Source organism: Ctenocephalides felis, unplaced genomic scaffold (genome assembly GCF_003426905.1).
Source record: "Ctenocephalides felis isolate EL2017-DRISC unplaced genomic scaffold, ASM342690v1 CF-g0.4_SCAFFOLD_03571, whole genome shotgun sequence".
Lineage (NCBI taxonomy): Eukaryota > Metazoa > Arthropoda > Insecta > Siphonaptera > Pulicidae > Ctenocephalides > Ctenocephalides felis.
Window position 1 is genome coordinate 19,054,050 of NW_020539725.1, and position 16,768 is coordinate 19,070,817.

The window sequence follows — 16,768 nt, forward strand, 5'->3', positions numbered from 1 at the left end:
TATTGGATTTATTTTCTGTTGTTGTTAAAAGGTAATTGTCTATACATTACGATGATTTCATTAACTAATGTGATAATGAATGAATATTATGATTACTTATTAAACAATTTACCTCATTTTGTTTTTATTCATTTATTAATATACATCTATCAGATCAGTAATTACATTCTATGAGCTGTTATGCTAAGATGTATAAAACAAAATTAAAGAAGTATAAACTAAAGAAGAATAAATAAAGATAACAACATAAAAATAGTAAATAATATAAATAATAATAGATAATAATAAATAATAGAATAATATAATAATACTATAAAAAAATAAATTAAATTAACTATTATATTTTAATGATTTAGTAAAAAATATAGAAATTGTTTCATTAAACATCCTCAGATTTGACAATATTTTGATGATTCAGTCTCTTCACTCGTAAAATATTGTTTCTTTCAGATTCTATACATTTATCCAATAAATATATTTTTATGTCTCTAAAATAGAAATATTCATCTCATTTAAGTCACAATTTTTTTTAGAGATTTAATTCAAATTGATTAAATTCAATGACAATTTGCCATTTTAACGCATCGACCATCAGATCTTCGAACATATCCTTCTTTGCACTGGCAGACATCCAAAATACATTCCGCCGTACAGATTTTTGGGTGAGGATTTTCGCAACTAGGTTCGCAACTGGATCCACATTTCAGAAACTCTTCATTCACAGGACAACGATTTGATGACTTAAATCCTGAATATTAAAATTACAATTAGTTACAAGGTTGTTTAACTCATATTAACTAGCTGTAATAGCAACTTATCATATGAAAAAACTAGTTGGTATTGGTATTTTGCCTTGAGGCAAGTTACATGAACTTCCCGATATGTGTAAATAATCGACTTAATCAATAAAATATAAATTAATTTATAAGTTATTGAAAGTATTTATCACACATCATAGAAAACGAATGAACACTCTATCGTTATACCAAGTAAATCGTCTAACTTTAATTTTAATAAATGTCAAAAAATTCACTCATTTTTTCAAACTTCGATAAAATTTTAAAATTAAACTACTTGTCGTAAGGCCGTAATATTTCAGTAAGTTCTATAAAACCATGATATATATCGCCAAAAAAGTTCCATAAAAATCGGTTTAAGTTTTTTTTCAACAGTTAATTACAAGAGACCGGCTCGGTAGATTTTCACCTAAAAGTAATCATCAGTATCATTCCCAACTCATATCCTTCAAACAGTTTTCCATTTTTTAAAATCGGTTCGGTAGTATAAGCTTAAATGTGGACGAAAAGTTTAACACTTTTTTCCAAATTATAAAGAAACGGCTTGGCAGATCGTCGCACAAAACTGACACACAATATCTGTTATTAAGATACATCAAATGGCTTTTAAATTTCTGAAATCGGTTCAGGCGTTTTTGAGCAAACGTCGATGAAAGGTCTAATTTTGACAAATGCCAAAAAAACGATAATAGTTTTTGCAAACTTTGAAGAATTTTTAAAATTAAGCGACTTGTCGTAGGGCCGTAATATTTTAGTATTATCTACAAGACTATGGTATCTACCGTCAAAAAAATCATAGAAATCGTCGAAATTTTTTTTTAACACTTTAATACAAGAAAACGATCCGGCCGATCTTAACAAAAAACTTATTAGATCGATTCCCAGACAATATCTTTCGAACGGTTTTTGAATTTTCAAAATCGATTCAGAACTGCGGGCTAAAACGTGGACGAAAAATTTTTCACCTCTCTGCTATTTACAAAGAAACGGCTTGGCTTGAAAATTGATAAATGCTAGTCGTCATCGAGTTACATCAAATGGTTTTTAAATTTTTGAAATCGTCCCAGTCGTTTTTGAGAAAACGTCGATTTACGGCAAAAAATCTGTTCACATACACGCACACACACACATACTTTTTTCAAATTTAGTCTCATTCGATCCAGAATGGCTTGACGTTTCATAAAGAGAAAACATAAAATTAGCGAATCGGATTTTTTTATGAAAACATAAACTTCTCTTTCGGGAAGTTAATTACAGCTCATATTGATGACTAATTATTTTTTGTCGGTCATCAATTTTACATAGATTACCTGATATGAACAGTCTATTTATTACTATTTTTTAATTGTTATATTCTTAATCTTTTGGCGAATTATGTAAAAATCTACTGAATTCCGTTACCATTTTTTCACTCTTTATTAATTTGTCAGTACTAATATTAATAATAATAAATTTATTAGTTTGTGCATGTTTATACCTTTGTACAAGTTTTCTGATTCTGAGAGTGGAATATATACTTTGCCACATCCACACATCTTTGCGACGCATTGAACACTGCATTTGTTTGAAATCTGATGACCTCCCAAAAGTGTCCCTCCAGCTCCGTCAACTGACCCACTTGCTAATCCTTTAAGTGATTTGCTCAATATTGCAACTATAATTTATTACCAAAACTACATTAATATGATATTCATTGAATATTATCACAACTTATATATAAATCTATAATATAAAAATGAATCGCAAAATGTGTTTGTAAGCGCATAACTCAACAACGCCTGGACCAATTTGGCCAATTCTTTATTTAAAATGTTCGTTGAAGTTCAAGGATGGTTCTTACGGCGAGAAAAAATCGAATAATTGCCGGAAAAACCCCAAAAACAGCCCTCTTTATATATTTTTTATATATGGTAGGACGAGGTTCAAAGGTCCTCAGTTGAAAGATCCATCACCAATATCTCAAAAACAAGTAAAGTCACAAAATTTTCAACAATAATATTTAAAAGTAGAGGGCAAAAGATGTGTTACCAGCCATCACCTTGATTCTTACGATGTTGTTATCGGGAGATATAAACGACAATGTTTGAAAATCCATAACGAAAGTATTTTATTTCGTTGTTAATTTTTTTGGTTGTGAGCACTGTTGTTTAGTTTACGAGACTATATTATGAAATTTGAGTATAAGTTATTTAATTGTTTTATAAGATCCATTGTTGTTTTCAAGATTAACCTTTTTTTACATAACCTCTCTAAATGCTTACATGTGAGATGTGGGTGGCTTAAAAATGACCAATTGAACCTGTATCCTGGTAAAGGTGAGAACAATAAAAGATATTAAATAAAAAAAGTAATTTATAGTAAAAAAGTAATTTTACCAGAGATTAATTGAATAAATAGCTATTCCCATTCTGCCGATAAACATTTCTGACAAAATACTAGATCGAGGTTATATACAGTGCTATCTCTGTAAAAAATGTACCCATGGAATTTAAATTATGCATTATAGCTAATATTTCGTAAAAACCCTTTAAAATTAAAATATAAGACTTTGGCAGTCCCATTTTACCCAGCTAATGATGACAAATTTTACAAAAATAATAAAAAAATATGTCTATAATTAAGAATTTTCTGAGAATTTTACTGAACATAGGTTGATAGTTATTTGTTTGATAGGCGTTAGGTGTTGTGATGTAGTTCATTAGATTTAGACAGTATATTTGCTTGTAATCAAATTGGACTTTTGTGCCCCGCCTTACTCTGCACGTATTATATTCAAAGAAATTGAAAACTTATCAATGTGTATTTTTTATATCAATATTTTTATATCTATTTTTAGTATATATTGAAATTTATTTCATCTATAAAATCAATTTGTTCAGAATTATTTTTTATCTTATTATAAATTACACTTACTTTTACCAACACTGCACACAGTGCAAATGATGCACATAAAAAACAAGACATACATAATTGGACGCATCTTAAACCGTTTAATTATTATTCTAATAAATTACTTTTAATCACCGTTTGAAATAAATTTATCACTGATTTTATAATTATAAGTAGTGTTTTTATATAGCCACACGTCTACTAATTATTCGGATGTGTAATTTGGTAAGAATTTTGAACATGTAAACATGAAATATAGTTTGCGTTAATGGTAATGGTTAAGAAATGTTACGTGCTCAATAAATAGTTTTCTATTTAAATCGTTTAATAGCAGATCTTATACATATCTTACACGAATCCTATGGCAAAAAATCCAGAAAGGTTTAGCGCTGGTCAGTTAGAAATTTGAGGATATCAGTTTGGTTTGTTAATATTTGATTAAGTTTTGAAAACTTATAAGTTTTTTAGTTTGCAAATTGTTAAGTTTACTATTCTTCACCAAATTGACTCATTTTTATTATTTTTTTTTTTAATTATTTATATGGCGTTTAACCAGTTACATCCATACATAATAATAATTATAACTATATTTAACAAATGTATCATAAACCTATTCTTTTAACAAAGACTCATTTTGTTCATCTTGCAACTGTTTATATAAGATATTGTTTCAGTAAGAAAGAACTATTTATATTTCTGTATCTAGAGCTATTTTAAATATATGGAACATTTTATCTAAAAGTATCTAAGTGAGAAATTATCTAAATTGATAATTTAATCAATAACATTTTATCCGGAATTTCGTTAAGCTGCAGTAAGCATTAGGCTCTGTAATCTTGCTGTACAAAGTTCCTGGACAAAGTGATATCGAGCAGTAGCAACAGATATTTTTCTTGAAAATATAGACCATTTTATGTTTTTAAGATAAAATGGCTCTCTCAACATTAATGCAATAATTTAAAATATATCATCATCACTATTAAAAAGGACAACACTGGGCTGCCTTATGCCGATCAACGTCAATAAAACATTTCATCCAAAAGTTTTTTATATAATACTATACAATATGATAAGAATGAAAAAGGTGCTTTCCAAAGATATATTTATTATTTGGCAAACGATTTGGTTTGGAATTGGTAATAATAATGGAAATAAACCAATTGCGATTTCGTAAATTTTTCAAATGTTTAATTATTTAATATATTTTGGTGCTTCCAACACAATAATAGAACTTTTTTTCTCTCTTTTATTATTAATCATCAAAACATAAACAAAATCTATAAATTATTTTAATTATAATAGAAATAATACAAAAATTTCAGAACAAATTTTTGAAAATTGCCTGGGGAGCACCAAAATATGTCCCTAACATAAAAAATGTAACAAAAAAGCATTGCATAAATATAGAAACATGCTGAACAGTCATCCAAATTTACTATCAAACTCCTTACTAATAGAAAACTATCATCGTAGACTGAAGAGAAAATCGCCATTTGATTTTAGTTATCAATTTTCCAGATGAAGATTAAAATTATTTATAAGAAATTAAATAAGAAATTATTTATAAGAAAATAGTTAAGTTTATATTATCATGATTGAAATATTATTAATATTATATATAACGAATGGCAAAACAACTATTGAATTCTTTTTCCAACATATCACTATAATATGTCCTTATGTCCTTAATGCGGCGGATAAATGTATATCAACAAATTTACTGAATGTTCTTCACTGGAATTGTAAATATAGTAGTGAACAAATAAAAACAAATATTTTATTTTTATTTCTCTCAAAATGTTCAAAATTATGTATTATAATTAACAATTAAGACTTATTGTTAGTTGTTAAATGATTTTTTTGTAATATAACATTGATTTAGTAGTTAGTGAGTTTCAGATCTTTGACAATAAGTATCTCAACTAGTCATCATTGTCAATGGTATCTCAATTAGTTGTTTTTTAACAATATCTTTCTTCAACACATTGTCCGTCATATCGTCGCACGTATCCAGGTTTGCATTGACAGACATTTACCAAACATTGCATTGTGCAAACTTGGGGACGAGGATTTGCACAAGTGGGTTCGCAAGCAGTGCCACACTCCTTAAAATCTTCATTGGCAGGACACTGGTTCAGGGTTCCTAAAATTGCAAAATCAGTAGTAAGGTTAAATCATACTGTAATTGTTTAATATATTTTATAAAAAACTACTCGAACTTGATAAATATCTATGATTAATCAATTAGGTAGAGCGGGACACAAAGGTCCAATTTGACTTTAAGTAATAACACTGTCTGAATCTAAACTAAATAGGCTACATCACAACTCACTAAATGTATCAAACAATCAACTATCTAACTATGTTCAGTAAACTTCCCAAGTAATTCCTCAGTAAAGAAATGCGTTTTTATTGCTATTTTTCTAAAATTTGTCTTTCGTCCCTTTTACCTCATACGCGGAGTAAAATAGAATAACCCGGAAACAAACAGAACGAACGTCTTATTTTCAATTTTAAAGGCATTTTTCGAAATAATAGCTACGTTATTCAACAAATGCAAAATATTACACATTACCTTGATCTGGTATTTCGTCAGAAATATTTATTAGCAGATTTGGAATAACCATTTATTAAATTTATTTCTTGTAAATTTGCTTTTAAACTTAATTTGCTTTTCAATTTACTATTGTTTTATTGTTTACGCCCTATCACATGCAAGCCTTTATAGAGGTTATATAAAAAAAACTCTTGAATCTAACTTAAAAATAACAATACATTCATATAACAATCAAATACTTCAAAATTATATGAAGATCTCTTAAGCTAAACAACAGTGCTCATAAACTAACAACAAAAGAAAATACTTTTGTTATGGATTTTCAAATATTAATTTTAAAGTAGAGTCGTAAGAATCAAGGTGATGGCTTGTTATTCATTTATTCCCAATACTTTCAAATATGCAGTTAAAAATTTCTAACCTTTCTAGAAAAATTTCTAACTTTGATTGTTTTTTGAGATGTTTGTGGTGGATCTTCTTACTCGCTATATATATAAATATATATATATATATATATATTGATTGTTTCTTTTCCGAACAGTAAATCCAATAATAAAAAACAATTTGTTTTTTGAAGATGTTTAATACGACGTTTCGGAACTAGGTACGTTCCATCATCAGGTTTATTCTGTAATAATTTATATATCCATATCACTAATATTTTTTTTTTTTGTTAAAAACACTCGATTTTTTTGGAAGATATTTGTAGATGTTACGACTACACAAGACTTAAACACACTGAGTTCAGTGTGTTTAAGTCTTGTGTAGTCGTAACATCTACAAATATCTTCCAAAAAAATCGAGTGTTTTTAACAAAAAAAAAAATATTAGTGATATGGATATATAAATTATTACAGAATAAACCTGATGATGGAACGTACCTAGTTCCGAAACGTCGTATTAAACATCTTCAAAAAACAAATTGTTTTTTATTATTGGATTTACTGTTCGGAAAAGAAACAATCAATATATTGAAAAAATCCAGGACTTATCTATTGAATATATATATATATATATATATTGTCGACAACGTACCTGAATTACAGCATTTAACGCTTAGTCTTGAGAAGAAAACATTTTGGCATGGGACGCAATAGGGCTTCGACTGCACAGTTCGATATCCTGCAAATGATATGAATAACAGAATTTTAGTTAGCAAGAGAAGAATATATAATATCATATTTTAACGTTATACAATCCTGTGAAATTTCAAATACTTCTTTCATTGAAATTAACAAAATTACCTGCTGTAGCGGATACCAATGCTAAAGTAAATAAGAGAACTAAAATTTCAAAACGCATGGTGATATATATTTGAGGTGTCACAATAAATAATATTAGGTTCTAGCTAGGGTTTATACAAAAACCGACATTTCAGAAAACCGGTTTTCGAATTTTAATTTTGCCAGAAAACCGGTTTTAACCGGTTTTCGAATTTTATATGGGAAATAAATTTTTGCTCGAATATTCTGTTAATAACAAAAATTTATCCACAAATTTAGTGCGATTTTAAGCAGTATTTGATTGAAATTATTTATTGTTAAATTTTATGGATAGTAAACAAAATTATTTTAATTTTAATTAGTAAATCAAAAATAGTTATATAATAGTTTATGTGGATTAAATAATTTTGAAAATAATTATCCGTTAATTATGCATTATTTTCACATATAAGAATGTAAATATTTCTATGATAGTGAAAGAAAATTTCGAATTTTCGAAAAAATGAATCAATTTAAAATAAAAAAAATACATTTATTCAATTAAAAAATTAGATACATCCTTGATAATATCAATTTTAGTTTTAAAAACAATTAAGCTAAGCCGCGAGTATTTTCTATTTCCAGTAGTTTCAATTAATTAATTTTCAAAATTCTAATTATTTTTTTGTTTGAAAAAAATTGTGATTTTAAAAATATTTAAATATCTTCGATTTCCTTTACTAGTCCATTCATCTATAGTTGTAGAAAATTTTTGTCTTTTATTTTTCATACAGTTTATTTCATTTATAGTTTCATGTTTTATAGATTCGTAAAAGTTGTAAATAAGTTCCATAACCCTAGAATTATTCTGTGGTAAGCAATAATTCCGTTTTTGTAATGACTCTCTTATAAATGAGCTTTTTGTTATGCAATTAATTGATAGTCCATCTAATGCAGCGAGCTTTGACACTATTTCTTCTAAACAAGTTTTTTTCACAAAATTAAAAATACGTGGTTGTGTACATGTTTGTAAAGTCGAGCCGGCATCCGACAATTTTTTTCTTTTTTTTTATCGTGTACTGTTTTCAAATGATTATGTAAATTGTGCTTGATCCTTTGCAAGAAAGCATTTTATTGCAATAAATACAACGCGTTTTTTCTTTGTCTACTTTTTTAAAATAATTCTACACGTCTGACATTTTAGACTACAAAAATATAAATAGTTTAAATAATAATATATATTTTCATAATAATAAAATATGTTAACTACTTACATTTTTTATTTTATCTATATCAAATATCGATCAATGGCACTGAACACTGAATACTGAACTTATAAACTACACATAAAGAAACAAGAAGTCCATTGATCGGAAATAATATAAACACTCGTATAAACATTAGAATTAATATATACATTAGACAAAAGATAAAACACAAAACCTTTCTGGGAACCATAGCAGACTGATAAGATTCCAAACGCTATTGAACCAATATGATTCCAAGAATCAAAACGCTGCATCGCATTTTATATTAGGCTATATTTGTCATTTTCCATTTATACAGTAAAAACTTTTTTTACAAAAAAACCGGTTTTCGAATTTCATAAATTTCGTCAAAAAACCGGTTTTTAAAACCGGTTTTTGAAAACCGACAAACCCTAGTTCTAGCCAGTAGCTATATATATGCCGACATCTATACACTTCATTTCAATGGAAAAATACAGAAAATTGATCACGTTTATCGGACAAAGAATTTTTTTAAATTATCATGTTTTATATTTTTCGAAGTCTAAACAATCATATCTCCGTCAAATCATTTAAAATATAGTTCAGAAGCACGTATCACTATTTTTAAACATACTTGTGAAATGTATTAATTTTTTTATTTTTTCTATTAATTAAAATCTGTCTTTATAGAAAAAAGGACATTCAGTAATTTTGGGGATACATGGATAATTAACATCTATTCTAAAAGGTTGCTTAATAGAAAGCCTTTTAAACATTGATAAATAAATTAAATTGAATCGCTGTCATATGAAGTGATATTAAGACTTAATAATTATAATTAATAAAACAATAATAATATTCATAATAAAATGAATAAATTTACATAAAAAATAAATATAAAATTAATTATAACAATAATAATTCAGGCCAGAGTGTTTGAATGATTTTCAACTCTTTTCTTTTATTTTAAATCCATTGAAATGTTTTAATTGTTAAATTTTATTTTATAATTTTAACATTGATATAGTTTTATAAGTTTTATCTTGAATAAAGTAAATTTGGTATATTATGAAAATTTTTCATAGAATGTAAAACTGTCTTTTTAAGGTTTAAATTGATTTAGATCAGTTTTGAAGAAAAGCTAGCATTTTATACCTGCAAAATCATATTGATTAAATAATTTTATTATTTCTGAATATTCATCGCCCAAAAATACATATTGATCTTAGAAGCATTTATTAAGACGAAATGGCAATGGTTATAAAAATTTTCTAAATTTCTAAAAATAGAGAAATATGTTTTAAAAATTTATTACAATATGGTGTTGATCATCCTTATGGTAGCAGTGCATATTTTTTTGTTTCTAGCGATAAAGTCCATGCTTTAATTTCACTTTGATTTTTTTTTTCATTTTCTGGTGATCTATTCATTCAATTTACCTTAGAATTTAAATTGCTACTTGAATAATTATATCCAATACACTGATCCCAACATTCCTGTGTTTGTGTTTGGCAAAATTCACTTCTCAGGAGTTAAAAAAGAAATGTCCACTAGAGACGTTACCAAGTGCTAAAAGTTATCAAAGCAGTCAAAAATCAAAAACTAATATTGATAAATTGTGTCAGAAAACTCATTTCTACTCCACAGAAAAACAATTTAACTGCGTTACTAAAGTTTTTTTTTTATTTTCATCAAAAGCTGATATTTCTTTCAAGTACCAAGTTATCAAAATTGCCAATAAAATAAAAAATAAAAAATAAACAATTTTGAGACAATTTTATTTCCAGAAATTATTTAGTATATCAAAATCATATTTTTTTCAAATTTCATTTGGTTGAATTTTATTCAAGAAATATTTGTTTGTGCTACGGTGTTTATTATAATATAAAACAATACAAGAGTCAATTGATTTAATAATTTTTTGGGATTCTAAAAGCTAAGTTGAATGAAGTCACTATACTTATATACACCATACTAAATCTCAAAATAAATATAATTTCCATGTTACTTTTAAAAAATTCGTTTATTACCTTTTTTTTGAACACGACATTATATTTTAATATACAATTTTAAAGATACAAAGTTCATTATTTTTTCACTCTAATTTTTGAAATATATACATTTTTTTACATTTTATCATATATCTTGTTAATTAACAAGGAGAACTGCAATCGCATTCCTCAACGCAAGCGCCATCCCAGCGACGAAGGTATCCTGGCTTGCATTGGCACACGTCAGCTTTACACATCATGATGCAGGCACCAGGATTAGGAATCTCGCAAGATGGTTCGCACATGGTTCCGCATTCTTGGAACTCTTCATTTTTAGGACATTCTTGAGGACAACCTGAAAAAAATAATTGTTATGAATAAAAAGCAAACTGTAATAGATTGTTTTGAAAATATAAAAATAGTTATGTTAGAATTAGAATTACACTGAAGACCCACGGAGCTTGGACAGCATTTTTACTTCCGTAATAATTGAGGCTTTATAGCAAAAAAAAAATTGAAGAAAGATTTCAACAAAAAAGCGGACAGCTACTCATTGTTCTCTGCTCACTTGATTTCATGTGACAAACCGGCTTTGTGTTCACTATGAAATTGTGCAAAAAAAAATAAAAAAAAAGTTATTCGTTTCCTAACATTTCAATTAGAAACCATCAAATCAATCACGTGTATTGTGCAAATTTTTATTCAATTTCAACAGAAGGCAATTTTTTTCTTCATCTTTTAATCACCAAACGAAATGCTGCATAAAATGAAACCATCTGATGGTGAAACGGAGTTCGCCCGATTTGCTAGTTATTCTCTCAAACTTAATTAAAAATGATTGCATTGACAGATACTGTCAAAAAATAGTATTGCTACCTAATAAAAAAATACTAAAAATGTTTATAGTTTCAGTATAATCTCAATATTTTAGTATGATTTTACATCAATTTAATGAAAAATAAATGTCACAAAATCTTTAAAGTTTATACATTTCGTTATAATTGTTTATAGATTATTACATTAAATTTAAAGATGTTTTTAGTATAAATCTGAAGTAATATTTACCTGCAAAAGTCACTGCTATCAAAGCTACAAAACACACTAAAATGGCGCAACGCATTGCAATTTTCTTTATTAACTGAGATTTCTGAAAACCTTCTCAAGTGTTATTTTCTATAATTTCTCAGTATATATACTCTAATTATGTTTGTAGTTTTTAAATATAGACATCATCATATTTATTCAAGTGCTGTAGTACGCAAATTGATCGTGTTAATAGAAAGAAGTTCTTCTGTATTAATTAAATAAAATCCATTTCCTAAGTCAACAAAATACATTGAACGACATATATCGTAAACGTAAATAGTTAGTTGTTTGTTAGATGAAGATGTTTAAAACGTGTTCAATTGATACATTATAATCACTAAATAACAATATCCCTAGTAAGAATGTCAGTAGTTTTGTTTATATAATTTAGAATAGCAAAGAGCGGGGCTTAAAGTTCCGCGTATAGAAGCATAAAACACTAATATCTCAAAGAAAATTTGAGAATTATTTAACAATAATATTTGAAAAAAATAAACATCAATGATTGAAAATCTGTAGCAGTAGTATTTTCTTTGGTTGATAGTTTCTTTTTAGTTGTGAGTACTGTTGTTTAGTTTCGGAGACCTTAATACAATATTTTAATATACCTCATTTAATTAGTTTTAAGATGCACTGGTAATTTCAAGTTAAAACTAACAGCTGTTTATATATAACATCTATAATAGCTTACATATGTGGATTGAGTAATATAATCGATTGAACCTTTTCTCTAGCAAAGGCGTGAACAATGTATAGTACATAAAATGTAAATTCAGTTAAAAATTACAATTATACAAGAATTAAATCACAGTAATAGATATTCTTACTCTGTTGATGAATATTTCTAACAAAGTACCTGAATAAGATTGTATACATATATCTCTGTACAAAATACACCCTCAAAATTTAGATTTTGCTGCTGTTGAATATTGTAGCAATTCTTTCGTATAATTAATATAAAATTGAAAATAAATCATTGGATCTATTTGCCTTCTGGATGTTCCATTTTACTTTGGGGGGTGAGAAGGAACACGTAACAAATTTTAGAAAAATAGTAAAAAATACAATTCTCATATAAATAGGAATTAATTAGGGATTTTACTAAACCCATTATGATAGTTGTTTGTTTGAAACATGTTATATGTTATGACGTATTCATTTGGACCTTTGTGCAAAAGGTCTCAAATTGGACCTTTGTGCCCCAGCTTACCCTTTATAAGTTATATTCTAACTCTTTATAAGTTATATTCCAACTTAACTCTAGTTATATATGAAGCGTATGTATATGTTTATATAACTATGATGGGTATATTTCTTTGTTTCAGATGAAATCAGTTGATCTAATAAATCATCTCATTTTGGAAAAACTGATGAAAGTAACATCCTTATCTTTACCTCTGGTCCAACCATTCGAATTACGCAAATAAGTAATTTTTGTAAATAATTTCTGCATGCAGTACTTTTTTATTACAAATAAATCATACTAATAAGGTTATTTATTTAGAACGTTTCATTTAACATACACTTTGCATATTTATCGGATAATTCAAATATTAGTATCAGCAAATATTTAAATTGATATTTATAATTCTAGAATATGTAGTATGAATATGTATTTTTAAGTTCCCATAGGGTAAGTTGTTCTAATCGTCCAAAAATCGAAAATGAAATTTTTTGCATATCTTCACGTTTTGAAGATTCACGTTGAAAAGTTCAAAATTTTGGAATAAAATTATTAAAAAAATTGAAATTTTAAAAATATTAAAGTTCTCAAAAAAACTATTTTTTCCAAATTTTCCTAAAATTTTAAGGCTTTTTTAATAATTCTAATTTTTGGTATGGAAAGTTTCACCGATTTGCCTTGAGGCACGATGCCATGCACCACTAGTCATAGTATACTAATGATTATCACGTTGAGCGCCACGATATCAGATTTTCTTACATGGATCGTGGTAACTTTATTAGATAATTTTGATAATTAATAAATTATTATTAGATAATTCAGGTAACTAATAAATGTATCAAGGAATTGTAATAAAAGAAATTTGCCACACGTACATGTCTGATATGGCTCATGTAGAAGTTCTTAATGTCAGATAACTAAACTAATGTTAAATAAGTCAACTGTTTACATATCTTAACTTTGAACAATTAGAAAATTTTAGTATTCATGTGTAAATGTAAATCTAGTATTTACTTATTTATAAAGAAGCTTTACCAGTGTACGCGAAATTCGCAAGATTATTAAATATTCATGTAAAAGAATAATCTCCCTTATTTACAGCATGAAACATAATATTTTAATGTACACCATCATCACATCATTTTAAGTACGCATTAATTACCCACGTTTTTTGATTGAACACATATAATAATACTCTGGTGGTATGAAAATTAAGCTTTTATTAATAATTTACATATATTTCTTTTCACATGGTATTAAAGGAAAATGTATTTTAATTTGACTTATATTAATGCAAGTCTGTAATTAATGGAGACTTGAGTGTTCTCAATATTTAGATGTAGGGGAAGAATTAAGATCAGAATTGCCTTTTATATTACATCAACATTGCAAAATTTGTTTGTTTTTTACTAGTAAAAAATAATTGGTAAAAAACGTATCGAAAATTAAAATTAAAAATGAATTATATTTTAAACTATCGAAGTAGTATAGCATACTTCAATAATTATAGTTAAGTTATCAGTTTTTTTTTTTTGAAATTTGGAAAGTAATGAAATACTACAAGCTATGGGCTATTACTTTGAATGTCTTAGAATTTTTTTTATTGAAATAATTTACAATTTGATCAAAAATAGAAGTATCTGCTAACAGTAAGAAAATGACATCTTAAGATTCAGAAAAGTCCAAAAATTAGATGTTTATAGATTTATACAAATTATTAATTGTTCATTAGCAAAAACATGTTTTAAACTTGCCCTGGGGTAGGTTCTAGTAATCGCAAAAAAACGAAATTGAAAATCTTTATATATCTTTACGTTTCAGAGGTTTCTGAACATCCAAAATGAATATCTTAGAAATATATCTTAGAAAAAATGTATGTATATGTGTGTGCATGTATGTGCGGATACAATTTTTCGTCGACGATTTCGAGAACAAAAATCAACCGATTTGAATGATTTTCAAAACATTCAAATGCTATTGATGAGGAGACATGATGATTTGTTTTGGACAAACTTTGATAGTTTTAGTAAGAAAATGCTAATTCAAAAGTTATATATGCAAACAGTCTTGTATTATATAAATTTCCCTTACTTTGTCTATTTGGACTAAAATATTCAATTTCAAGTTATTATGTTGTATGTAAAAAGTAGCTACCTTTAAAGTAATCTGAAAGTCAATGTTTTGATTTGTGTGCGTGTGTGTATATGTGTGTTATCACACAAATCAAATTCAATATAAAATTAAACAAGTTTTTTTTGTAAGCTTATTAAAGGCATAAATCTTTTTGCATACCCATATAAATATATTTAAACCAGTATACCTTTATTAGTACCTGCATATAGGGCATCCGAGTAAATATGATCTAATGATTTAATTTCGTTACACTGTTGTTACTGAATATCTACGTACGTTGCTGATCTTCCCCCAAATTGCGAAAAAAAGCCACGTGCTCCCCTAATCAGGGTGCATTTTCCACAGTGCTCTGTTGCCATTAATAAGAGAGCTAGAAACGATATAGTTACTCTATATTTATTATTTATTTATTTTTTAATTTGAAAAAAAAAAGATGAATGTTTGAAATCCATTTGAAATTTTTGAATCATTGAAATGAGATTAAGTTTAGCAAATACTTACATTTTATTATTTTTTATCAAGTTATTGAAGAAATTCTTGTTTTCACTAATCAGCTTTCTAAATTTTTACTACCTGTCATGTTTGTTACAATATTTGGAAACATTATTGGAATAGGTATGAATGAACTTAAATTAACCTATGTTTTGTGATTTGATTAAGTTTTGATCAAATATTGTTATGATACGTTTTCGTAATAACAATCTATAAACTTCATAATAGAATTAAAAATAGGTCGGAAATCAGAATAATATTATAAAATTTTTGTTTTTGCAATTTTTATTTTCTTTCATTAATAACGATCAGAAAATCAGTTACATTTTATAAGTTACTTTTATATACATTACTTAAATATAATTAGAGATAGCAATTATCCTAGTGGGTAATTACTATTTGATACAACTTATTGAATCAAATTAATTGGCAATATTTTTTTTAAATCTTTTTAATTCTGGTGTAAGAACCAGCAAACCAGCGAATTGAATTGATTTTCTAATTTGTGATTATGATTAGAAGACCTTGATTTTATAAAGTTTTTAATATGAAGCACCTTCAGATCATCTGACAGAGTTTTATCGGAGTGCGCCTGTCATCACTCTAATTATAAGTAGTGTTGATTGGGTCCTCAAAGCCTTATTCTATATGACCTGAGAAGAGTTTTTCTTTTATAAATCAAGATTTAGTTTTTTTTTTGGTTGGCCCGATAAGCCAACAAAGTCCTCGAATTCTAGATTTGATCGTTTTGATTTTTGTTGTGATAAGGTCTTTCCATATTAGTCTGCAATCTAGATGCATAATTTGGTAAAATTTGACGTTGGATTTTTATTTTTGTACTTTCTTAATATTTTCAATAAATATTGTCTATCATTTTATTAGCTTTTCTAGTGTATCAGTCCATTAGTTGCCACTTTTTTATAAAATCTGATACAAAATAGTACAATACATTTACAATACAAAAAGTGCTCAAATGAATTAAATCTAGATGCAGGTGAGTGATATTGATATTCTTTGATTTATATATAATTCAAATTCATTGTCAAGAAAATTGTATATGCTTTCAAATTTTTGCTAACATTAATTAAAGTTAGTTTTAATTTAACATTCTCTGAAAAGTTTAACTTTTAACATTCTATTTAAAAAATTAACAATTTAAGTTATTCTAATTTGTTTATAAAGCTCAGAGTTAAAGCTCATACTGTAAAG

At 26.7% G+C, this 16,768-nt stretch overlaps 1 protein-coding gene across 1 annotated transcript; it reads right to left on the minus strand.

Moving 5' to 3' along the window:
• Positions 1–557: 557 nt before the first annotated feature.
• On the minus strand, positions 558–7,545 carry LOC113385730 (zonadhesin-like). Its single transcript, XM_026623569.1, has 4 exons — positions 7,488–7,545; positions 5,653–5,829; positions 2,275–2,451; positions 558–748 (listed from the first exon to the last, which is right to left on the minus strand). The coding sequence occupies exons 1-4, from the start codon at positions 7,543–7,545 to the stop codon at positions 558–560; spliced, it is 603 nt and encodes a 200-aa protein (XP_026479354.1).
• Between the last annotated feature and the right edge of the window lie 9,223 nt (positions 7,546–16,768).